Source organism: Maniola jurtina, chromosome 23 (genome assembly GCF_905333055.1).
Source record: "Maniola jurtina chromosome 23, ilManJurt1.1, whole genome shotgun sequence".
NCBI classification, from domain to species: Eukaryota; Metazoa; Arthropoda; class Insecta; order Lepidoptera; family Nymphalidae; genus Maniola; species Maniola jurtina.
The window spans coordinates 2335120-2361033 of NC_060051.1; the positions used below are offsets into that span (position 1 = coordinate 2335120).

At 34.2% G+C, this 25914-nt stretch overlaps 1 protein-coding gene across 9 annotated transcripts in view; it reads right to left on the minus strand.

Moving 5' to 3' along the window:
• Nucleotides 1-769: 769 nt before the first annotated feature.
• Nucleotides 770-25914, minus strand: part of LOC123877456 (zinc finger protein 135-like) — a 168979-nt gene continuing 143834 nt past the window's right edge. For 7 of the 9 annotated variants that reach the window (XM_045924253.1, XM_045924252.1, XM_045924259.1 and 4 more), the window contains 4 exons: nucleotides 12490-12674; nucleotides 9752-9917; nucleotides 8422-8643; nucleotides 770-7549 (listed from right to left, as the gene is read on the minus strand). In XM_045924253.1, coding sequence (XP_045780209.1) covers nucleotides 6573-7549; nucleotides 8422-8643; nucleotides 9752-9917; nucleotides 12490-12674 — 1550 coding nt within the window. In that variant the 3' untranslated portion in view covers nucleotides 770-6572. The remainder of the gene's footprint in view (nucleotides 7550-8421; nucleotides 8644-9751; nucleotides 9918-12489; nucleotides 12675-25914) is intronic. The other 2 variants (XM_045924260.1, XM_045924258.1) reach the window with 1 other exon arrangement.

The following is a 25914-nucleotide window of genomic DNA, read 5'->3' on the forward strand; positions in this document are numbered from 1 at the left end:
AATTTTACAATTTTATACGCCGAAATATAGTTAGGTACTTAATTTTGAATTTTAATTTACAATCAATGGCGTTTCCACAACATTTAATATACAATTTTTCGTCCAAAAAGTGTTCGCATATTCGTATATTTTCGCACTTTCCAAATAGGTACAATACAATTATTTTCCATTTTCATCATTTTTTGAAACACGACTTTATGGTATAAAGGATTACAAATTTCGTAAAAAAATAAGACTAGAATTCACCGATTGGGGATAAATATAATGCATTTTTTTGTGTATAAATAAGCACAGTATATTAGAAAATGTTGTAAAAGTATATTATTATTTTTTCGCTATATCTATTATGCTCGATGTGAAAACTTTTGTAGGGGACTGTGCTTTTTTGAACAACAACGTATAAATGCCTATGTGACATTATTGAGGCTCGGCTTTACGTAGACAAAATGAGATGCGCTGTTGGTTCATTTTTGTTCGTCCGTGTTATTTCATTCATTTATGTATAGGTACTATTTCGTTTTCGATACCTTTATTCAAGACTGAGCTAACTTGGCAGATCTCATAATAGGAATATAAATTTAATTGAGTGTGAGAGATTAATGAATTAGTAAATGCAGAGAAAATTAATCAAGTGAAACTTAGTTAGATTTTTTTTTTTTTTTAAAGAATATTAGCCATTTTAATCATAACTAACATTCCCCTTTCCCCTCCAACTAAGCGTAAAGCTTGTGCTAGGAGTGGGTACGACAATAGTGCAACGGGTGGGGTTTGAACCGCCGACCTTTCGGAATTCAGTCCACTCCTATAACCGTTGAGCTATTGAGGCTTTATTTAGCTGGTGATAACTTAGCTTGTTGCAATGTCTATCCTATATAAAGATATCGAAACTTTATGCGACGTAATAACATCATACTATTTCTGGTAATAGTTTTTTCCAAACTTATTGGTACTATTATTTTTATACCACTTATATTAAGTACATTTTTCAAATTGTTGTGTAGTTTAAAGCTTTTGCGATAAAATTGGAATTAGATTAACGAATTATTTGTAAATTACTTTCCTTTTTTGCTGAGATCAATACTTATAAAAGTTAATGTTGAAATTTTGTTTAAAAAAAAATTGTGCTCCTTGAAGTGTGCTATTTGCAATAAATAATAATTTTACAAACTTCAGATACCTATAGACGTCAGACATTTTATGAAATTTAATTTTTGTAGTTCAAAAAAGGTTTTTATTTCAAAATGGATATGACACATAACATGTTGGAAAAGTATCCTTTAAACACCAATATAGAGATCCATTATCTATTACATTTAAGTACGCTTAAGTACACGTATTTTTTTTTTGTATTTATGTGTTTTTGTTCGTTGTTCACTACATTGTTAATAATGTGGACTAAGCAGTTGAGAATCTTGAAATGTATGCTTAATTCACATTACTCACGGACCCGATTATAAAAAAATACACCTCTTTTTATCTCTCCTTGTAGTTTTATAAAGGAGTCCTGAATTACATTACATTAATTATACTAACTTACAATATAAGATATATGAAATTACTACTATGTGAGTTATGAATTGAAAACCTGGCTATCCTGTCTATTCTTATATTACGGTTAATAAATGTATATTTGGCTAAATATTGTTTAAACAAGGCGATAATGTTAACAAAAACGATGAAGCGCGGAAATGATAACTTTAACATTTAATAAGGATGAGTAATTCAAATCAACAGCAATTCATTGTTAAAAACTTAACAATTTACGTTAGGCAGCCTGCACGAATTTTTTTGCAGTGTTAAATTAATTGTTAGGATTTACAAAAAAGTTAACACTGCCGAAAATTTTATTTAACATGCAGACTGCGTAATGTGATTTAACTTGAAATAAAAAATGTAATGTAATCGCAAGTTGAAAACGCGAGATCATAGGGATATACTACGAATATGATTAGTCAAATTCATAACGCCATATTTTATTGTCAAATTGTCGATGCACATAATATTATTATTTCCACAAAACTCAACGAATCCTTTTGACAAAAATATTCGTAGAATCCCCCGTTTGATTTATTTTCGACGATTTTGTTTAATGAAAAAACACTTTTTGATGCGATATTTTTTCACTGAACAAAACGTGTTTGTAATTTGTGTCATACTGATTGGCAATAATGAGAGAAATTTAATTTTAATTTAATTTAAATGATAAGTTCTTAGCATGTGGCCATGTATTATTATAATTCAAATTAGAAGTATATTCAAAGTAGAAGTGTTATTTTCCTGAAGTATATCGAGTAATTCCCAATTTAGTTTGCTTATAGTATAGAGTAAAATAACAGAATAAGTATTTTTATAATCAAAAAGGAAATATTAAATTAATTCTTTTAGGTAAGATATGTTAGATATTAAGCTATTACAAATATTATCATGGCAATTTATTGGGTTATCTTAAACCGATTGCAATTTCCCTCACTATTGACTATTGCGAAAATGAATTATTAGTATGACGTCAGTGGTTGTTATTTATTTTTCAATGGTTGTCAACTTATATTCCTAGTAACAAAATTTGTAAAACAATCATTAAATAGTAAACATTAAATGCCAATTAAACTACAACATATCATTTCATAGTGTCATATCCATTCATCCATAGAAACACACCAACAGCGCATTTTGAAAATCGAAAAATCGTATCAAACAACGGTTTTCCGCATCGTATTGTGACATAAACAGAATCCAGTACTATTGATACTAAAATGGCAAGGAAAAATTTAATTGTTATTGAAAAAGTCAATTATATTTTTCCTTAACCACGTTTGTAAGCGGCGTTACGCCACCTTTACTGTTAATTAGGCTTTATTATTAATATTAAATGTACACAGCTTAACTATGGAATTTTTCATCGTAAAATAAATGTAGAAAAAATTTTCTTTTCTTATTTTCCTTTTAACATTACAAAAATTTAACCTCCAAAACTTAAAAATAACCTCTGACAACTCTCAGACTCGACCTGTTTTTTTATTAACTATTCCATTTCGATGATCACAGAAAATACGTTTTCGTCTACATTTTTGTTAACACACCGAAATTCCTAATATTAACATTTTGTCAGTTTTCAAAAAAAATCTTATCTTATAGGTATTTAAAATTTTATTATCTCGAAAATACTTGTTTTTTTACAAATAGTTTCGTGTGAGGCAAAAATGTAGACGAATAAGGGACGATTCAGATTCTAGATTCGATCTCGACAATCTGGGTACGTTCTAAACAAATAGTTGTATTAGATTTGGTTACTATAGTAACATTGATTTTTATATGATTGGCTTCACAGTTTTAGGATTCATTTTTTTATTGCATTAGCCATTGAATTTCTTATTTCAAAAGCATTGTTTTATCCCTGTAATAGATTCATTCAAGGATTAGAAAAATTCCTTCTCTTCTAATTTTTCGGGGGTTAGGGTATAGTTTTGAGAAATATATTATGTAGTAATTATATAATACATATATAATGTAATAGATATAGTACCCGGATTGTTACGCGATCGGCACTAGCATCTGGAGCGGTCCGTAGACATGAACACTTTCTTGGAAACGTAACTCTTGCTCTAAAAATCTAGATTTAGGATACATGATCCGTGCTTTTTTATCTTTTGTACAACTCGTCACTAACGAGTCAGTTCCTTAAACACGATGGATTATTTATAACTTTAAAAATACCAAAACGACCATAAATTTTTCCATCTACTACGACCTAAATTTAAAACAATACAATTTATACAATATTCATAGGAACTTTTTCTGTTGTTATATTTAATTTATTTATATATTATTAAAATTTATTGAGGATTTTTTCTTTTTACATAAATAGCGATCCGTCCACTTAATTTTTTATTGCGGTGGTTCGAATTTTCGTCATTTTTGTGTGTATGTGTATAATATAATAATACGTTCAGTCGAAAAGATTGTTTTGCGTCCAAATGGGTGATTTTTTTCTCACGTTTCCTAGAAAACTTAATCATCATCGGGTAACCGTGCACGAAGAACTGTCCATTCCACACCAAATCATAAGAATAAAATTGCCGAAAAGTTTTGTATTTCGTAAATAAAATACTTGTAATATTAAAAATAATGTCAAAAATATTCACTTTCACAAACAAAATGTCACGACGTAAACATAAAAACGAGTTTTGGGCTATTGCATGTGATTTTTTTTCTATTTACATTGACACCTCTTTCCAGCAACTCGACATGAGTGCTTGTTGCTGATGAGGTACCAATATTAATTCAAGAGTGAAATCATTACGTACATTAAAATCAGCTTACAATACTTTACCTATGTTACGATTATAGTATAACTCGATTCGTACGGACATATTCGTCTACGGACTTATTCGTCGGTGTACGAATACGCGTACAGACGTATTCGTCTATAAAAACGTATTCGTGAATTCAAAGTCCTGTTCAGACGTATTTGTACGCACAAATCGATACTTAATTATAATACAAGATGATAATATTAAAAGAATTAATATTCGGCAACACTTGACATTCTTATGGAAATTCCGAAATCGTTCCAATTTCTTTACTCATTTATTTTTTTGGAAGAAATTGGAGCGATCTCGAAATTTTTTTGAACTATAAAACTACTGTTTGGGCAACTGTATACCATTATTACGCTGTTGGCAAAAGCGTAATACTTTGTTCATTGTAAAATGATTATTATTCGGGCTATTGTTTGATTATTATTATTAAATGTATTTAAGAAATGAAAATAAATATGAATTGTACTTGGGCTATGTCAAAGTCCGTGTTTAAAAAAGAATGTCTCGTGTTAATCGTACATTCAAGACTGTATTCGTCGAAATCGGTCTTGTATTCGACTGTCCTTATCGGTATTCGTCGGCCGACAGCTCGAGGTCGTTCGTCGGTTCAGTGAATAATCGCTATTTTTATAATATATATACCATGATCGTTATCAACAATCACGTATTTACAGAAAAAAAGAAAATTGCAGTCTTCTGAAAAAAAAACATAATTCGATATATTTATTTACAACTATACAAAAAAATCGTAGTGTAAATAATTTGATTTTTCCGTCAAAAATAATAATCGTATATTAATAATAATAAAACAATATTGTTACATTAAAATAAAACAGAAGCATCAACATTGTCTAACGCGTCTACTTATTTACAATAACTATCACTAATATGGCATTAAAAAATAAAATTATAAGCCAAGTGTAAAAATTATTCAGATAATGTTATAATATGAAAAATAAAATAAAGTAAAATAAAATCAATTTGGAAGATGAACATAAAATAGAACATTTGTGCGTTCAAAACTTGACTAGCATGAGACGTGTTATTGCGCAAAAAATAGATAAAATAAATTCTTTTTAACATAAAATCGTCACGGCGGCGGCTCGTTCTATATAAATCATTTGTTTCATTCTTAAGAATAAAATTTAACAAATAATTTATTTTAACATTAAATTAATAACATTAAATATTTATTATCTTTCAATTTCATTTTTATAATTCGCCTCCGTGACTTAATATCTTATTAATATAGAATTCATCTAAAGAATAAAATTAAATTGGAAACTTAATGCGACTAAGTATTGCAAAGGTTCGCTAAATGCGAAAAAACGTGCTTAAAACCGTTTGGCACATCCAAAAGTTTGTACTAAGCTAAAAAATACATTGTTCTGTGATAAAGCTAATAAAAAATAAATATTTTATTCATAATAATAAACCACTCAAACAACCAAACAAATATTTATTGAAGATTGCACTGATTATTATCAATTAATATCCTCTACGTTTAGGGCTGCCACGTCCGAGTTTTTTGAGCGGGGCATGAAGGTAGGTAATATAATCATTATTTTTTTATAAATCTAGGACGCAGACCAATTTTTTTAAATAAAATTTTATTTTATACCTAAGTATTTCATTAACAAACCATTTTATTTTTTAAAGCGTCGTTTTTAAATGACCTAAATTTTTTAAGCATATAAAATATGTTTTGATGAACGAAGTAATAAAAAACATTAAAAACAGAAGTGTAAATTTTTTGTGCGTAGCAAAATGACTTCTCAAAGTCTACAGAGTACCTCCTACACCTTCAAAACTAGGACTCGTCCACAAAAACAGGACGGTTGGCAACCCTATCTACATCTAATTATTTGTTCGGGCGAGTTTCTGTTCCAATTTGTTCATTCAACTATTTATTAAAAGGTACTTTTATTATATTTACAGAGAAATTTGTTTTTTTCCACTAAACGTTTCTATTTACAACAGTTAGTTCTATCTAAGTTTTTTATAATATTTATTCGGCCGTAACGTGAACGAAAAAAAAAAGAAATGTTTCCATTGAAAAAACATGGCTGTTGTAAGAAAAACGAACTCAATCACTAATCTGAGGCGATTTCATTTCACGCTCCGATGAAAATAATGAATTATTTTTCCACGTTTCGAAAGTGGCAAAGAACTGAAAATCGGTTTGATAATTGAAATTTTATTATATTAAAAGCTAAGAGCCGAAATCGCGTCAGATTAGTAATAGGTGAATTTTCATGGCTGAGGGTTTTGCTGGAGGTGGACAGCTTGCTGGGCCGCTTGTTGAGCGGCCTGAGCGGCTTGCGCTGCTTGTGCCGCTTGAGCAGCTTGATGCATCTGTTGCTGCTGTTGGACTACTTGCTGAGCCGCCTGAGCAGCCTGAGCGGCTTGAGCAGCCTGAGCGGCTTGAGCCTGCGCTTGCGCCGCTTGAGCAGCTTGCGCCGCCTGGACGGCGACAGCCTGTTGCGCCGCTTGCTGAACCGGCGATGGTAAATTGAACCCAAGCATTCTCGGATCATGCAACCTCAACGCTTGCTCCAACCGTTGTTCCTGAGCGATTCGAAACGCCTCTACCAATTCTGGAGATAGCTGCCCGCTCGCATCGTTCGCTGGTGGAAACCCTCCATTATGTCTCAAGGGGCTCGGACTTTCATTGCTATGTGCCGCTGCGGCTTGAGACACTGCTAATCTCAACGCTTCAGCCTGACTTCGTAATAAAGCTTCCGCTTGCTGGATTCTGAGCGCTGCTTCGGTTGGTGCTGGAGGGGTTTCTGGGGGAGGTTGGGCAGGCGGTTCCCTCGCTAACTGTTGACGCATGGCTGTAACTAGGTTCGCCGCAGCAACTTGGACAGCGTTCGCCCCTTCGCCTGGTTGAGCCATCATGTTCGCTGCGGCGGCTGCGATGGCTGCGACTCTTTCGTCCCCATACGCTTGGTGACCGTTGTTCGCTGATCGGAGTAAGTCTGAGAGTTTGTTCACCGCTGCACCTGCTTCGGAGCCTGCTGATGATGAAAGGCGGCCGTTGGAAGATGAGTCCGAGTGGGCGGGTGAGGGAGGAGCTAAGTTGAGGAGGCCAGATCCTCCGGCGGACGCGGACACGGCGGCGAGGATGTCTCGTTCCCGCCTCTCCGCAGCTGCTCGGGAGAGGACGTATTGAGCAGCGAACTGGTGTTTTGGCTCCATTCTCATATGCTCCATGTGGGACAGGAGACCTGTAATGCGTTAAGCGTTTCGTTATTATACATTTCAATTGACTTTTCAGTTGAGGAATGCTTTTTTATATCTGTTTTCTGTTACGTTTGCATAGTGGCATGATTTGAAAGACACATTAAAAGAACCTAAATGAGATACACATAGCAAAAATAGAAATCATACCACAAAAAAGAGTGGAAAGACATCATTTACTGAGCATGTTTAACTTAATTAGATTATTCCATTGCTTTTGTTTTAGCTTAGTTTATCATGCAAAAGTGTAGTTTTATTAATCAGTAGGTAGTTTTTGACAACATTTTGTTCTTTTTCAAGCCCCTCCAGTAGGTACCTAAGTCGCCGGACTCCTAAGTTGAAATCTATAGAGCGCACTTTGACTTTGCTTAGACTTAACAGGGCTCTCTCCGTCACTCGCTTCACATAATCGTAGTTCCAATTGCATTTGAATATTAAGCAACCAAAGTCCATGAAACTTTGCAGACATATTCTAGAAACTACTATCTGTGTCTGTGGTGTTTTAGATTTTTCTAAAAATATGTAGTTTTAAAATTACAGGGGCTCAAAGATTTGTATGTAAATTTTTAAGACCACGTAACTTTGAAACCGAATATTTTAACAGAAATCTGGAAAACCACAGACATAGATATTAGTTTCTAGAATATGTTTCATGGACTTTGGTTGTTTAATATTCAAATGAAATTGGAACTACGTTTGTATGAAGCGAGTGGCGGAGAGACCCCTCTTAAGTCTCAGTTAAAACGAGACAGATTTATGCCAGCGGTATAATGCTGTCTCGTATTACCAGTGTTGCAAAGTCAAGTGCGCTCTATGGATCTGAGCCCTATACAAAACATAATGACTACAAAATACGTACCACTTTCATGTGTAAACACAGCTTGGCAGACAGAACACGGCCACATTCGAAGACCACTCGTGAGCTGGGTCTCAGGATGGCAGGCCAGGTGCTTCCTCAGGGAACCTTCGTTGACATAATGCTTCCCGCAAACCGGGCACGGGTGGTTGGCCGTCCGCCGCTTCGCTATATAAGGATCAACAGGTTTAGCTTGCGCCGGGTATGGTGATGTGGCGGGGGGACCTACCATCATCACCAGGGAATGGGCAGGTTAGTGGGTTAGAGGGGGGAGAAAGAAAAAAATACCGGTTAGTTTCCATGTTAGTGCAGTGTTGAAGACTGTGACTGTTACTAACTTTTGAATATGAAAATTTAGGTTTTCAAGGAGATAAAAAATCTTCCTTAACCTAAAATGGGAAGTGTTTTTAAGTCGAGAAATTGTTTTTATGAGGGACTGTATTTTAGTAAAAGTCACCGTTCGCTTATAATGTAAGTTAAAACATAAATGCAAATTAAATTAAACTTATTAAAAACGAAAAGTATGACTAAATAAGTACTAAATAAAAAAAATGAATAAAAGTAACATAACTTTGAGTCAATTTAAATAAAAATAACAGGCTCAAACAGCTTCAAAAATGAAATTATTTTAAGAGAAAAAAATTGATCCAAACAAATACCATCAAAAATGATTGCAATTAGTTAAATGATTTGAAACGAAAGTGATAGAAATGTAGAATAAACAAAAACATATTAAGTTGATGGCATTAAAACGATGGCCGTTGAAAACATGGAAAACAAAGCTGTATAAGATATATAAACACAACATGTTATGATAATAAAGTTTGCACACCATCCGAAGAATCGTTTGAAGCAAGAAATGTTTGCAAAACAGTCTACCCTTCCAATAAAGCAGAAACAATAACAGACGATACCACAGATGGCGTGCCTTTCACTATAGTTACGGCTTAGCTTATGGAAACGATACGTTTTTGGTTTTACCAATATAAAACCAACACCCCTGATGGCTTTGAGCCGACTGGAAGCTTTTCAAATCACAAATTCGCAAACATTTTCCTTCTTATTCATTACAAAGATATTTAGATAAACTATAAACTTCCAGCGACGAATCTTACGAACTAAATATCTCTTCTGTTAAAACTTCTCTTTCAGAGAATTCAGTTGCAAAAAGAGATTTATAATCAACAAAAGAGATAACTTAATAATAACTTATGAATATAAACCTTGATGAGAACAACATTGTGAAGAAACCTCATCCGTTTAAAGGAGAAAGAGATGAAATAACTTGAGTGGACGACGCAAAAACCGAGCAACCAGTAGTCGGAACACTTACTCGCAACGCCGGACGCATTTGGGTCCTTATGGGTGTTCTTCATATGTTCGACCAGGGCTTCGCCACCGAAAACGACCTTGTGGCATATTGGGCAAGGTGTGGCAGTGGCGCCCCCTATCATGAGGGCTGCGTGTTGCTGCAAAACACCAAGGTGCAGCTGAAGCTCCTGTCCACCGGAGCGATGCGGGCATAGTGCAAATATTAGCGTCATTGAATAAAAACAAACAACTTACATCGAAAGGGAATTTTGAAAATAAAAATACAGTTTCCAAATCATAAATAACAGCCAAAGGGAATTTCGATTTTGAACGTAAAAATTTCAGTAAAAGAAAGAATGATACATCTGCTAACCGTATTACTATACTTAATATAAAATAAAAATAAAATAATTCCAATTTTAATGATACGTCTTCACACTAATATTATAAAGGCGAAAGTTTGTGTTGTGTATGTATGTTTGTTACTCCCTCACGCAAAAACTACTAAACGGATTTGGCTGAAATTTGGAATGGAGATAGATGATATCCTGAATTAGCACATAGGCTACTTTTTTATAAGGGAAAATCAAAGAGTTCCCACGGGATTTCGAAAACCTAAATCCACGCGGGCGAAGTCGCGGGATAATGATAAGATTTTTTTGCACACTATAATTCTTAGTGAAATGGGTAGAAGATTTTATAATAGAGTTACATACTCTAGTAGAGATTTTATCATACATATAAGGAAGTATTTTGTTCCTATTACCAATTTGTAATCATATTTAAAGTTTCAAAGTAATAAAATATTACAAATAACCAGCGCAAATAACATATTAAGTATGCATCGAAATTATAACTGAAATAAAAAGTGAAATCATAAATATTTTTTCTAAATATGGTGTAAAATTAGCAACATTTAAAATTTCACGATATAATACCTAATGCTTTTGTTTAAACATTATTTCGTTTCAGTGATATCTTAATATGATTGTAATATATTAATATCGATTTTTGCTAACATTTTATAGTTGTTTATCAACGTTAGCCTACTTTTTAATCAATGTTGCTATTGCTTTTTTTATTTAGTGTAAAAATTAGGTCGCATACATTATTTTGAAGGAGTTACAATAATAAAAGATATGGGTAATAGCATTTTTTAGATTAAATTAGGAGATTTTAAAACTTTTTTTAAAATTTTTTGTTTACTAAATAATTTTAAAAAGCTGAGGAGTTCCAATCTTGCGTATTGCAAAGTATATCAAAAGTCCTTTAACTCTGCCCAATACATAATTTTCACCAATTTTATAGTAAACTTTTCAAATTTCTTAAAGCTTCTACGATGAAAGCATGATTTTTTTTGCATTGTGATCACTGATCGACCATATATCCTAATAATACGCATTAAACCTCAAATACTGACCAGTTTTTTCGGATTAACACTTATATCAACCTTGAAATCAAGAGTGAATAAGCAGTCTTCCAGACAAACCCATTCATACAATTCCTGACTTGTATGAATGCGTATTTCATACAGCTTTATTATTACTAATATGTTTCCAATACTTCACTGTTACACTATTAACCATTCTTGATGAAACTTTTCACAGTGATAGCTTATATTTTGGAGGTACCTGCAAGGCTATTTCTATGGCAGCGAATTTTAATGACATGGAAAATCTGCAATTCTGTCTACGAGGTTAAGTTACAAGTAACAGCTGCTTGTCTATGCTAAGCTGAAAATAGACTACCAGTTATAAGGAGTAAGAGTTAGGTAAATATAACTCAATTAAAAGCTGGTAGGAGAGAAGTCACAACATTATTTTCAGGATGATATCAGACAGACAGGACAACGCTTTCAAAGCGCACTGGATGTCGGCATTAGTTTGTATTAAGTAGGTATATAAGTTACTTATTAACACCTATTATTTATTAACCCCCGACCCAAAAAGAGGGGTGTTATAAGTTCGACGCGTGTATCTGTGTATCTGTGTGTCTGTCTGTGGCATCGTAGCGCCTAAACGAATGAACCGATTTTAATTTACTTTTTTTTGTTTGAAAGGTGGCTTAATCGAGAGTGTTCTTAGCTATAATCCAAACAAATTGGTTCAGCCGTTTAAAAGTTATCAGCTCTTTTCTAGTTTTCTTGTAGAAAAAAAGGTTAGATAACCGTTAGGTTCATAATATTATATCAATTGACAAATGTCAAGCTGTCAAGATCGACGTTGCCTAGATACATGATTATTTATTTGAAAATGATGTTTTGGAAAACTCAGATACTTTGGACTAGTTACTGTAACCTTGACTTGTCGGGGGTGTTATAATTTTTTAATTTACACTTGTAGTTACTAACTTAGATTAAGATGGTTACAAACATATTATGGGCCTTTCTGATGAAAAAAAGATATTTATTTATTTATTATGTGTAACCAAGAAGTGATACCTAGCTGTGATAGCCTAGTGGTTAGAACGTCCGGCTCCTAATCGGAAGTCGGGCGTTCGATCCCGGGCACGCATATCTAACTTTTCAGTTATGTGCGTTTTAAGCAATTAAATATCTCTTGCTTCAACGGTGAAGGAAAACATCGTGGGGAAACCTGCCTGAGAATCTCCATGTTCTCAAAGGTGTGTGAAGTCTGCCAATCCGCATTGGGCCAGCGTGGCAGATTATGGCCTAAACCCTTCTCACTCTGAGAAGGTAGTGCTTAGTAGTGGGCTGGCAATGGGTTGATCATGATGACCCAATAAGTATTCAATACTGACCTTGGCGGTATGTGTCCGTAAGCTACTTTCAGTGGCAAACCCTTTGCCACATATGTTGCAGTGAAAGGGCCTGTTCTTGGCTCTCTCCACTTGAGCATCATGGTTGCGGAGGTGTTGCTGCAGGTTGGACAGTTGTATGAAAGCTCTCCCACACTCTGGTAGGTGGCACTTGTATGGACGTTCGCCTGAAAGGACAATTTAAAGTTATAATGATGATTTTTTTTTTAATTCATAGACTAGCGTTTGGCTGCAATCAGACCTTCTGGCAAATATGCTGTAGCCTATGATAAAAAAATAAAATCTTGGGGTACTGCAAGGGAACAAAATTAAACTTATTGTGCCCAGTCGCAGTGTGCCTGAGACTCAATAACTAATAGACCATTTTAAGAGGGGTCTCTCCGTCACTCGCTCCATACAAACATAGTTCGTCTCTCATTTCAATACTAACCAATCGTACTCAATGAATTTTGTAGAAACGTTCCAGGAACTAATATCTATGCCTGTGGTTTTCCAGATTTCCGTTAAAATATTCGGTTACAAAGTAACGCGGTCTTAAAAATTCACATACAAATCTTTAAGCCCCTGTTATTTCAAAACTACATACATATTTTTACTAGAATATGTCTGCAAAATTTCATGGATTTTGGTTGCTTAATATTAAAATTAAATTGGGACTACGATTGTATGGAGTAAGTGACGGAGAGAGCCCTGTTAAGTTTAGAACTGTTTAGAAATAATTATTTTATAGAAACTAATAACCATCTTTATTTATTTTAATTAAGTGATTTTACGTCTAGTTAACTTTTTAAATAGGTTATTTCCTATGTCGGTTAAATTAATATCTATTATACAAAAATCATAAAATCGTTAGTTAATCTTAGTCTTTGAATGGTAGTTTTATTGCAAGTGATTGTAGACTTAAGGCGTGCGCACATTTGGAAAGACGACAAACAGATTTTTTTTAGATTATTTTTACTATTCACTTTATATGTGAACTATTTCTAAACCCTATTTTATCCCTCAGGGGTTGAATTTTCCAAAATCCTTTCTAAGTGGATTTTTACCTCATAATAGCTATTCATACCTGCATGCCAAATTTCAGCCCAATTCGCCCTATCGTCAGTTTGAGCTGTGCGTTGATAGATCAGTCAGTCAGTCAGTCAGCTCCTTAATATATTTAGACTAGATACCGATAGTCACAACTCTCTGGCCTAACGTTCACACAATCGCATGTAGCTAGATACTTTTGACCCCTTTCTTTAGACCTAAATTGATTAAAATAATTAAATACTTCTCTATATACAGCGTGTTTGATAAATCATTATACATGACAAATGAGTTTGTGTATGATTAGTGAGTTTGTGTAAAATGAGTAGTTATTTCCATGTGCAGCACTGGCTGGCGTCAAATGGTTCTCAAATGTTAGAACATTTGACGCGCATAATAGGGCCACTATATTATAGCCCTATTTTTCTATGATTTCACGTCACCATAGCCTAATATTTGACATAATATCAAATTACAAAGTACCAAAGTAAAAGTTCGTCAAAATCTGTCAAATGGATGAGCCGTGAAAGACTAGCAGATAGACAGACAGACACACTTTCGCATTTATATTTATAATATTAATAATTTGGATTTTAATATTAAAAAGGTTACGTAACGACTCATCGTAGTTTGCACTCACCTTAATATTTTATACAGTATCTACTCAGCCTAGGTTTTTAAATAGGCTATTTCCTGGAACGGTGTTTAGTATCTAGTATCCAAGTTACTGGTGTTATATTAATTTATTGCGTTTATATTTTTCCCGGAAAGAGAAAGTAGATAGGTATTTTCTTGTTTGATAGAGAAACGTTTTCTTTAAACTTTATGTTATTACTAGATGATGCCCTCGACTTTACCCGCGAAAGTTTCCGTCCCCGTTAAAACTCTGTGGGAACTCTTTGATTTTTCGAAATAAAAAGTAAATGGGTAGGTAGGTATCTCTGTACCTACCTTCCCAATTGGTAAATGAGGCTCGTAACTTCTTCAATGTGAGTTTAAGTTTTTAAAATCCCGTAGGAACTCTTTGATTTTCCAGGATAAATTCTAGGATAAATACCAGGAAGTAGCATTATGTGTTAAGTCATGGTATAAGCTAACCCCATTCCAAGTTTCCGGCAATAAGAAAAGATTCGGTTCGATCATTGTGGGATGAAGGAATAAGAAATATCCAAACCTTCCCATTTATTATTATTAGGATTTTATAATTTCTAAAATTGACTTATCTGGGAATCGAACCCAGAAACTCCCACTTATAAAGCCAAAGCTCATGATGTTATGCTTAAGAGGTCATCAAACCATGGGACCAAGATAACAAGTAGGTAGGTACTTGTACGGAGCAGTGGTCAAATATATTGGCAAACCCCTATGGCTAATGTTATGTAATCGATCACATTGACTATTGGCACATTGGCCAACGCCCCCCAACCGGTCGTTCACCGAATAACCCGAAACCGGAGTTCAACCGCGACCTAACCCAAGTTGACCGCGTTCTTTTTACAAGACTCCGAAAAAGGAGTGTAATGTTTTAGGGTCATGTATGTATGTGAGTTTCTTTATTCCATCATAACTCCTAAATGCCTGAACAGATTGGAATGTATGGGGTATCGTTAGAATCCTTACATCATCCCGAATGACATTATAGTCAATGCCATTCGGGATGATGTAATTTATAGTCAATTTTTTGAAAACAAAAAAACCATATGGTGGCTATAATATTATGGCGCCATTTTCAAATGTGTTTTTTTCTTTTTGTTGGGTTTTTTGGTAGAACCGTCATGTTATTAGTTTTTTAGTTACGGTTTGTTTTAAAATAAGTATCTGAATAATAAAACCGCAAAAAACGCATATTTTCAGCCTGTATTGCTAGCAAACGAGGCGATTAAAATTTCTAAAAGACCAGACCTTATTTAGAAATTGTAATTTCCCAAAGTAAGTCATAGATGGGATCGAACCCAGAACCTCTTACTTAAAAAGTAAAGTACACACCGCTGTGCTAAAGTGATTGATGACCACACTATGGGTACCAAGACCAAAGGTAGTAAAGTATTTAGTTCTTTGGCAAATATTTAGTTCTGTTTCCTAAAATTATAGGTTTTGGTGTATAGTTCTAAGGCGACATGTCCATTATCATGTCCATATATTTCTTTTGGAGAGTGACTAGTTTTTTATAGCTTGTATTACTTGGTTACTATTGTCATAATTTGTAGTGTGATTAGTAAACAAAAATTAAATAAAGTACGCACAATCGTCAAAAGTATTAATGGCCAATGTTACGTAATCGATCCCATTGGACTGTTGGCACATTGACCAGCGCCCCCAAACCCGGTCGTTCACCGAATAACCCGAAACCGGAGTTCAACCGCGACCTAACCCAAGCTGACCGCGTTCATTTTTAAAATAAGTACATAATAAAACCGACGCATACTTTTAGCCTGTACTGCAAGCAAATGCAGAGGTCAACGCACGCACGCACACTAATGCAAAATGCTAGGGTTGCCAGTTTCTTTTTTCGAAAGAGAAAATTACTAATCTTTTTGGTCCTAAAATAATTTACAAAAAATAACTGAACCCATAAATTTTTCAAAGTTGTTTTGTATTAATGGAAGACATTGCCTTCTGTAACAGTATTTACTTACTCAAGAGGCAAGGCCTCATTCAAGTCTGTTAAAACGTTTTTGTGAAGTGAATAAAAAATATTATTATTACTTATCTAGGCAAAACATTTACATAAGTATATAAATGAGTTTACATTATCAATATTAATGTACAATGCCCAGCAGAAACCTATAATATGTTAAATCATATAATTTAGTTAAGTTAAACTTTTCATAATTTTTGCTATTTATTTTAGCATGTAACCAGTAAGTGCAATTTGTTATTTTTATCACTTTCACAGAAGGTAATATATATTTTACGTCTATCTCTTCGCTGTTTTTTAAGTAAAACATTTTCTTATTATGATAAGTAACACTTTAAAATTAATATCGCTCTTATAAGAAATGAAACAATGCAAGGAATGATTTCTTATAAGAAAATTAAGTTATTTTTGATTATGATAGTGCCCATTCAGTTTGAAATTTTATTAAAAGGTCGGTAACCCTACAGCACTTAGATATATTGTATACGTACATGATCTTTTCTGCACTGGGATTTGTATGTGTGCGTGCTTTTTGCATGTTTGTGAAGAATGCGTACACACATACATTTAAGAAAGATATTGTAGAATTATTTCCTAGATGCCTCGACACGATATATGAATATGACATAGATGTAAGTATAAATCATGTACCCAGTAACGGAACGATTTCTATAGTTCATACTTTATTGGGCGTTTTGCGTGTATTGAATATTGTCTTGATATCTTGTAATAGAATAATGGGGTACCAGTAACAAACTACAATAGGTAGGTACCTATTCTTGTTTTTTATTAGGTAGATATGTCCAAGACATCTTCCACGTGGATTTAGGTTTTATAAAATTTCCGCGTGGGAACTCTTTTATTTTCCAGTACAACAAGTATATAATAAAAAATGAAAAATACGACTGCCCTGTCAAAAAACTAATTAAAAAGTGGAAGCCAAAAAATTTGCCAGTCCGCCGCCATATTGAACTTTTTTTCGAAAATTTTATAGACAGTGTCACTTGTTATGTTAAGATTCGAACGGTAAGTACCTGATACATCCAAAACTGTTCAGGCATTTAGAATTTATGGTGAAATAAAGACTCACATACCATAGATACCTATAATATGAATCCTGAAAACATTATACTCCTTTTTTTGGCGGTAAAGGTAGCCTGAGTTACGATCCTCTTTACCGTCAAAATCAGTTTGATGAAGGGATCTCTAATTTTTTGGAAATGAAATATAGCCTAATGTCACTCAGGAATAATGTAGTCTTGTACTGGTGAGAGAATTTTCAAAATCGGTTCAGTAGTTCCAGAGGTGACCCCTACAAATAAAATTTACCTCATTATAATGTTACTTAGTAAGTAATAAAATTATGGATTTCGAAAGTTATGACCCTTGAAAAATCTCTACTGTCGTATAAAAATAATGTAAGAATCTCTAAAATTGCAAATTATGGTTTCAGAGACATACTTTACTTGTTAATAATTTCACATATTTTAGGTTTGCTGAAAAATATTTATAAATTTTTGCTTTCAAATAAGTTATTTTTTTAATTGCAATAGTATGCTCTCAGCAATCATGGAGAGTAATCATTATACGGGTAATGATTCAAAGGTCTAAATGATTTGCCATAACATTTTTAGAACTAGAATTTACCTAATAGTGCCGACCGGTTATTTATTAGCCCTCCTTTTAAGAACAAAATTAGCCAATATATCAGTTTTATCTATTGGACTAATAAAGTTGCCTTGTAAAATTTACTATCAATAAAAGTACTTGCCCATATTATGATACTAAAAACCGTTAGCTTGCTTTAAATTTATTAAGGCATGGAAAGATAAGTTTTACTAGGGTTACAGGTTTTTTGGAATGAAATAGGTACAAATATTATGAGTTAAGGTTAATTGTAGGCCTAGGTTATAGGGTAGGCGTAGGTAGGTTACAGATTATCTAAAACCTAGTCCAACATATTAAAAACAAAGCCCATTTACTTCAGTAATAATATATTCCGCGCTCATCGTTTTGAAAACTTTGCTTAAAATATTTTAGGACAAAATAAGTAGATAGTAGGTATATTTTACGCAATAGAATAGACGATTATTGCCTTAACCTAAAAATTTCAATAAAAATTAAAAAAACCACAGTCCTTGGTGTGTGAATCGGACTCAGACACCAAGGGTTCCATACCATGGTATGAAAATGACACTTAATTTTTTACGGTTTTCGGAATTTCCCTCTTACTTATGCTATACTTAGGACATTGCTACATACCTACCTCATGATTCTGTGTAGGTCAACGGGAAGTACCCTATCGTACCGTATATAGTATAGGATTCCATGCATTAGAACCCTAAAAATAACGCTACAAATATTTTCTATCTTGCATTGTGGTATTCTAGGCTAGGTAAGTACAGATTATCTAAAAACTAGTCCTACAGATTAGATCCAAAGCGCATATATCTTCCGGGTTCAGCGTTCCCCATACTATTGTAACCGGCCCGCCATTTTTCAACCTATACAACCTACGCGTAAATGCGACCAGTTTAACAAGAACTCTCATTTTACTTAGTAAAGTACCTAATAGTTCATACTTTGGATCGAGGGTTCTCAAGCGGTCAATAGCAAATCAAATTAATCTGAACTTCTCCGATAATATTTTTGAATAATGCGTTTTAATGGTTCCGTACCTCAAAAGGAAAAACGGAACCCTTATAGCATTAGTTCCCAAAGTGGTCCAGTTGGACCCCCAGAGAGCCACGGGAGACTGGACGGGGTTTACGTTGGTGTGACAAAAAAATTGCGGTTCACAATTCGTAATCGGGGGGTCCACAAATATTTATCTGCTTTCGATAGGACTAAAATGTTGACTTGGCTTCACCTATAAACGTTTTCTAAATGAAATAAGTGAGAATTGATTGGTTCCTTGTGCCGCAGATGTCAAAAAAGTAAAGTTGGATAGTATTACTTTTTTGATTGGCAAACTTTACTTTTTTGACATCCACTCATAACATAATCAGTTAATTAATTAACCAATCAATTCTCACTTTTTTTCGTCTTGGTTGGAACTCAGCCTTAACGCAAATGTCCATAGTTAAATCTAATCTTCACATTTTTTGACGAGTTTTGGGAATATGGTAGAAATGTAGCTGCGGCCATTGGAACCAGCAAAATGTTGAAAGTGGTCTATCAGAAAAAAGTCTACGAACCTCTGCATTATAGGATCACTTTGGTCTGTCATGTCTGACAAGAAAACCTATAAGGTACTTCCCGATGACCTAGAATCATAAAATTTCACATCTCATCTCGAGGTCTTCCACGCGGACCCTTTCGGGTCCCGGGGTGACTGCTCAGGGCAATGGCCCTCATATAATTTGGCAGGTAGAATTCGTATAAGATGCAATAGGTTGATCATTATAATGAAATACCTACTTGTAAATATACTGATTTTTTTTGTGAACCCTTGTCATAGAGAGTAGAGGAGAGCGGGGAAGGTCAAGCGCAGCTGGCGGTGGTTGTCTATGGATATTTTTGTTATTTCACTATGAATAAATGCAAAGGGAAAGGCGTTCGCCTTAGCACAGTTTGAACGATGCTCGCTAAGGATGGTATCTTGTTTAGATTGTAATAATATTTATTGGTTATAATTTCGTAAAATAAATCATTGGCCGTTTTGTGCTAATTGTTCATTTTATTTTATGAAAATGTTTTGATACACCGTTAATTTATTTTATTTTAATAAAATGCAACAAAAGTTTATATTTTTTCATATATTTTATATCTCTTTCACTGTTTTGTTAAGATAATAAAGATTTATTTATTTATATATTGAAGACGAAAAAAAATTACTCTTAATAAATAAAATTAATCCATATTCCATACAAAATAAAAGAAGAAAAGACTGACTGACTGATCTATCAACGCACAGCAAACCACTGCACGGATCAAGTATAATTAATATCATGTACCTATGTAATAGGTAACAATTTTTGAAAATTCAAGCCCTAAGTGGTTAAAATAGGGTAGGTTTGAAGGTTTGAAATGTGTGTAGTCCAGTAGACTATAAGCTAGTTTCTAATAAAATAAGTATGATATAGTTCTTAACAACAAAAACAAAAAAAAAATAACTGCATATTCCTTCAACAGAAATAATTGCAGATGTTAGCTGAGAATATTATATTATAGAAAAGATAAACGTCTAAATCCAAACGAAATGTCTGTATAAATAAACAAAACGAAATGGTAATTACTTTCAAGGAACAGTGTCTAGATATTGCAATCTAGGCTCTCCCAGACCTAGCTTGAGCCTACGCACTCGATTTACATACAAACGCTCTGCGATACAAGGCTTGCCCTCCGACTGCGTAGGTATTGCATTCTTACACAAGAATCTCTTTAGCTGCATAATCTGTGCCTAAAAATATATATTTTTTTTTCAATTGTAATACACATACGCTGTCTATTAGAGCTACGTAATAGCGGTGGTTTTGTTCGGTTCAAAAATATGAAAAATCGTATTTTAGAAAGAAAAAAACTTGTTTATTTGGTACCACATATAGTACATATAAAAGATTAAGTGCTAGTGGTCTTTTTCTTTATGTTTCTGTGATTTTTTTTTGTACTGTGTTTTTGCTATGTTCCCAAATAAAAGAATATTTATTTTAGGGTTCCGTACCTCAAAAGGAAAAACAGAATCCTTATAGGATCACTTTGTTGTCTGTCTGTCTGTCCGTCCGTCCGTCCATCCGTCCGTCCGTCGTGTCTGTCAAGAAACCTATAGATACATCCCGTTGACCTGGAAAAGTAAGATAACTATACCAAGTGGGGTATCATATGAAAGGGCTTTACCTGTGCATTCTAAAACAGATTTTTATTTATTTTTATATATAATAGTTTTTGAGTTATCGTGCAAAATGTTGGGGAAAATACCTGAGTACGGAACCCTCAGTGCGGGAGTCTGACTAGCACTTGGCCGGTTTTTTTCATCGAATTTTACAAACAATCTATCTTCATCATCAACCTATCACCAACTCCTGCGCACGGGTCTCTCCTCAGAATGAGAAGGGCTTAGGCCACAGCGGGTTGGCAGACTTCACACACCTTTTTGATATCATTATGAAAACTCTCAGGCATGAAGATTTCCTCACCATGTTTTCCTTCACCGTTAAAGCTATTAATTGTTTAAAACCCACCTAAGATACGTACGCGGGATCGAACCATGAACCTCTCGAATAGGCTGACGTGTTAACCACTAGGTTGTAATAAAAAATGTTTTTTTTTTTACACTAAAAAGTTATAATTTTAAATGCCGAACGCATAAATTCCGCGTCGATTTTAAAACAGCGAAGCCGACGGCGCGGGATGCGTGGCGAATTTATTTTTGAATTTGGAACGCAATCTTCTGCGCCATTTCGACTTGTATACGAGTAATTCTTGCGTGTAGGTATTCATTTTAGGTGAATCAGTAATATTTTTTTACTATCTTTGTTCAAATTTTATTATATTATTTTATTAGTATTAAGACTCTTATTAGTATTACTTCGCTGTAGATTTTCCTTCTATGAATAAAAAAAAAAAAATTTTTTTTTAGGTTACCGTACCTCAAAAGGGCATAGGATCACTTTGTTGTCTGTCTGTCCGTCCGTCGTGTCTGTCAAGAAACCTATAGGGTACTTCCCGTTGACCTAGAATCATGAAATTTGGCAGGTAGGTAGGTAGTTCTTGTAGCACAAGTAAAGGAACAAATCCGAAAACCATGAATTTGTGGTTACATGATTTAAAAAAAAAACGGAAAAAATACCGAGAACCCTCGGTGCGCGAGTCTGACTCGCACTTGGCCGGTTTTTAATTTATATACGTGCTCATCATTGTTTGGTATCCCAGTAGTCAGTCCATTTCAAAGATACCGAGATGCTTAGAATTTCTTAAACAATCATGTCGAAGTTAAAATCAACCCTTGGTAGCCATTGATGTAGGACAAATATACCTACAATAATTATTAAATACCAGCTTTGCCTATCTGGAGTTTTATCATCATTTATAGATTAATACCTAAATTAAACATAATGTTACCTAATATCCGCCTTGTAGATTAGCGTATCAAAACCAAAATCACTTTTCTATTTACCGCATACACATGAACCACACAAAGTACAAAGACTATCATTAATGGTATAACAATAATAAAATATTCCATAAATTAATCCTGGAAGCCCGACCAAAATAATACGTATATTATAATATATTCCCAACCTTACATAATACATCAAGCGTGTCCGTAAGTACATAACATTAATTTTGTATTAATCATTGGTAGGTACCTATCGGAAATTTAAATTATTGGGCATGAATTTGCGTGCACACACGGTGAGTGCATTCTCCCCCGCTCACCCGCCGGGGGAGGCGGGGGAGACAGGGTGGGGTCACGCACTAACCCCAACTACCCCGTCCCATTTTACCCCACACCCCAAACTATTTGGGGTGGGCAGCGGGCATGAAAAAAATATAATAGTATTCCACCTGCGTCGGCGAAATGTGCCCCGTATTGGCGTTTTCCTCGATATGCATATCGCGCAGCCATTTTGTTTTAATACAACATTATTTAATCGCCATTTTGTCGGGCCGTAAGCAGGCTCGTCTCGTCCTCGTTTAATAAAACTAGTGAAAAAAATCCTTGAACCACCTAACATCAAAATATATATAATATGTACTTAACAAGTGAATATTAATTGTAATAAAATTAAAAAGCTTATATACAGACAGTGGTGTGCAGCTCATAGAGGCGAAAGAGCACTGCTTACCCAAGAAATAGTTATAATATACCCTAAGTTGAAATAGCTCAATTTTCATGATTCATTATGACTTGCCAGTAAGTAACCTACCTAACTTAACTACCTGCTTACCCTGGCTTTAAACCCTGTGCATGCTGCTGTATACAGGGTACTGAATTTCGGCTAACTCCAGATATAATCAGAAAAAGTCTCAATAGCTCAACGGTTATACGAGCGGACTCAAATCCGAAAGGTCGGCGGTTCAAACCTCACCCGTTGCACTTATTGTCTTACCTAAGAAAAGATATTCCAGACAAAGTCCAGATTTCTGATCAACATCATCATCCCAAACAATCGCTATTCGCTGGCCCACTACTGAACATGGATTTCGTCTCAGAATGAGATACACGCTGGCCTGGTATGGATTGGTAAACTTTACGCAACTTTAACTAGGTATAGGAAGAAGAATTTCTCAAAGAGAATAAAAAAAAAAAATAGATAATGCAAGTATCACACTGAGAATTAAAAAGGTTATTTACAACCAGAAGGATATATCCCGATTATTCAATAGTCCAAAAAAAATATTTAATAGTAATAAATATTGTAAGCTAAAAATACTATTTTGCAACGTATGTAACAGAGGTTCTGTAAGCCATACCAGCATACCATACCATACCATACCATAGGTCCATACCATACCATAGGTCTGTTTACAGAACCTCTGTTACTTAATTATTGCATTTCTACCTAAGTCTTACAGACACTGAAAATTAAATAGATAATGCAAGTATGATGGTAAATCCCACAGAACTGTTGAAAGAATTGCAAAGTTTGCAAACGCAATAAAACTTTGCCCCCTTCCCACGCGAACTTCCATCCCGGCTGGATTCCTTATACTTTTTCCCGGTGCTTTTTTTTAATTTTCACCGCGGCGCTATCTCGCGAATGCTTCAGTGGTCAAATAAAAACTTAAGGAGTTTTCAAGGAACAGGGAGAACTATGGAGATGCACGAAAAATGTTATCAGTAAAAAATATTACTTGAAACATTTTTTTTTAATAAAAGTTTATTTTTTCTTTAAATTAGGTATCACTATCGCCGATTAAAGAAAAATTGTCCAAATTACAAGAGCTCATTTTTATCGACGAGGGTCAAAAAATTCAGTAAGCCACGACAGATAAAAAATAACTAATTCTTTTCAAAAAAGGAAAATATATCTAATCAAAATCATGTATGTCATCAAGTTTTTCCATGTAAGTGTTTTCTTTAATAGGTGATAAGGCAATTACGGATAGTAGAGTATTAATCCAAAAAGTATGAATTAAGTTTGTTATTTTATATTAATAACAAGATGACGCTACTTAAATAAGAGTGAGTTCTCTGTTACCTTCAAATTCAATAGCATTGATAGTGGCACCAGATCATGTTCCATATAAATCTTTGAGGGAAACCTTTGTTCTAGCAGCGAACGTTTATCAATAAATTAAAAATTTATAACACCCCCGACAAGTGAAGGTTACAGTAACTAGAAAAGCTACCTTTCAAACGGCTGAACCGATTTTCTTGAATTATAGCTAAGAATACTCTCGATCAAGCCACCTTTCAAACAAAAAAACTAAATTAAAATCGATTCATTAGTTTAGGAGCTACGATGCCACAGACAGATACACAGATACACACATCAAACTTATAACACCCCTCTTTTTGGGTCGGGGGTTAATAAAACGAAGACCATGACGAATTTTGAATCTTCTTACAGAACATTTTAAAATAATCCCATTAGAAAATAAATAATATTTCTACTCCATTCCTTCCATGTTTCAAACAGTCAACTCAAGAAAGATAGCCAGCTCTGAAAAGGGTACACGTTTCGAGAAGTAAAAAGATTCAACCGGGCGAGAGCGAACAAAAATAACAGGAAGAAAAAAAAAAATAACCGTTTTGTAGAGAAAAATGCAAAAAGAACAAAACTATACTTGGCAAGTTTGCCTTAAGTTCGAGGAAAGCGCTTCTGTTTCAGGGCTGCCGCTAACGACTTTTCCACTTAGCTGTTATCTTAATGTTGTAGTTTTATTCTCGCTGAATTTTTTCCACGGTTTCGAAATTTCGCTTTGAACAAATACAGTTAAACTTTTTATAATACACTAGCTGGTGCCCGCGACTTCTACGCGTGAATTTAGCTATTTTAAATAATTCCCACTGAAGATCTTCACAAGAAAGTGAGGATCTAAGTTGAAGAAAAGCTATATGTAGAATATAACTTTGTTTTAGACCTAGAGGCTTGAGTTGTAGGTATAGCAATATAAAAATTAAGGCATACATTTCTAACACGAATAACTCTATGATTAATGAAACGTGAAGAAGTTTTTCACAAAATTCCTATAGTGGGTAAATTAAGGGTATCATTTGGTCTTAGCAATAAGAACCAACGACACTACTTATCAATATACAAACAAAATCTAAAATACTAGATAAAGAGTATCGAGGGCACAAATGAACACAATGTAGAAGCTAAAATCTTAATTTGTTCGTTACCGTGGTAACGTAGGTATAGTTAAAGACATAGAAGTAGAATTTAGAATTATAGTTGAATAAATAAACATTTTACTACCCATTCTAATATTATAAATGCGAGAGTGTGTCTGTCTGGCTGTCTGTCTATCTGCCAGCTTTTCAGAACAGATTAACCGATTTTGATGAGGTACAGAGTTGGCTTACAAGATCAAGGTAACGAACATGGACTACTTTTTATTCCGGAAAATTGAAGAGTTCCCCTGGGATTCTTAAAAGCCCATACGTTTAATCGATTTATAATACGAAATTTGGTAGAAGGTAGCATGCGTTCCGGAAATTGACATAAGCAACTTTTATCCCGGAAAATTAATTATTTATAATGCTCCCACGGGATTTACAAAAATCTTAATCCACACGGACGAAGCCGTGGGCATCTTCTAGTTTATTTTTAGTTAAATTTGGCACAACC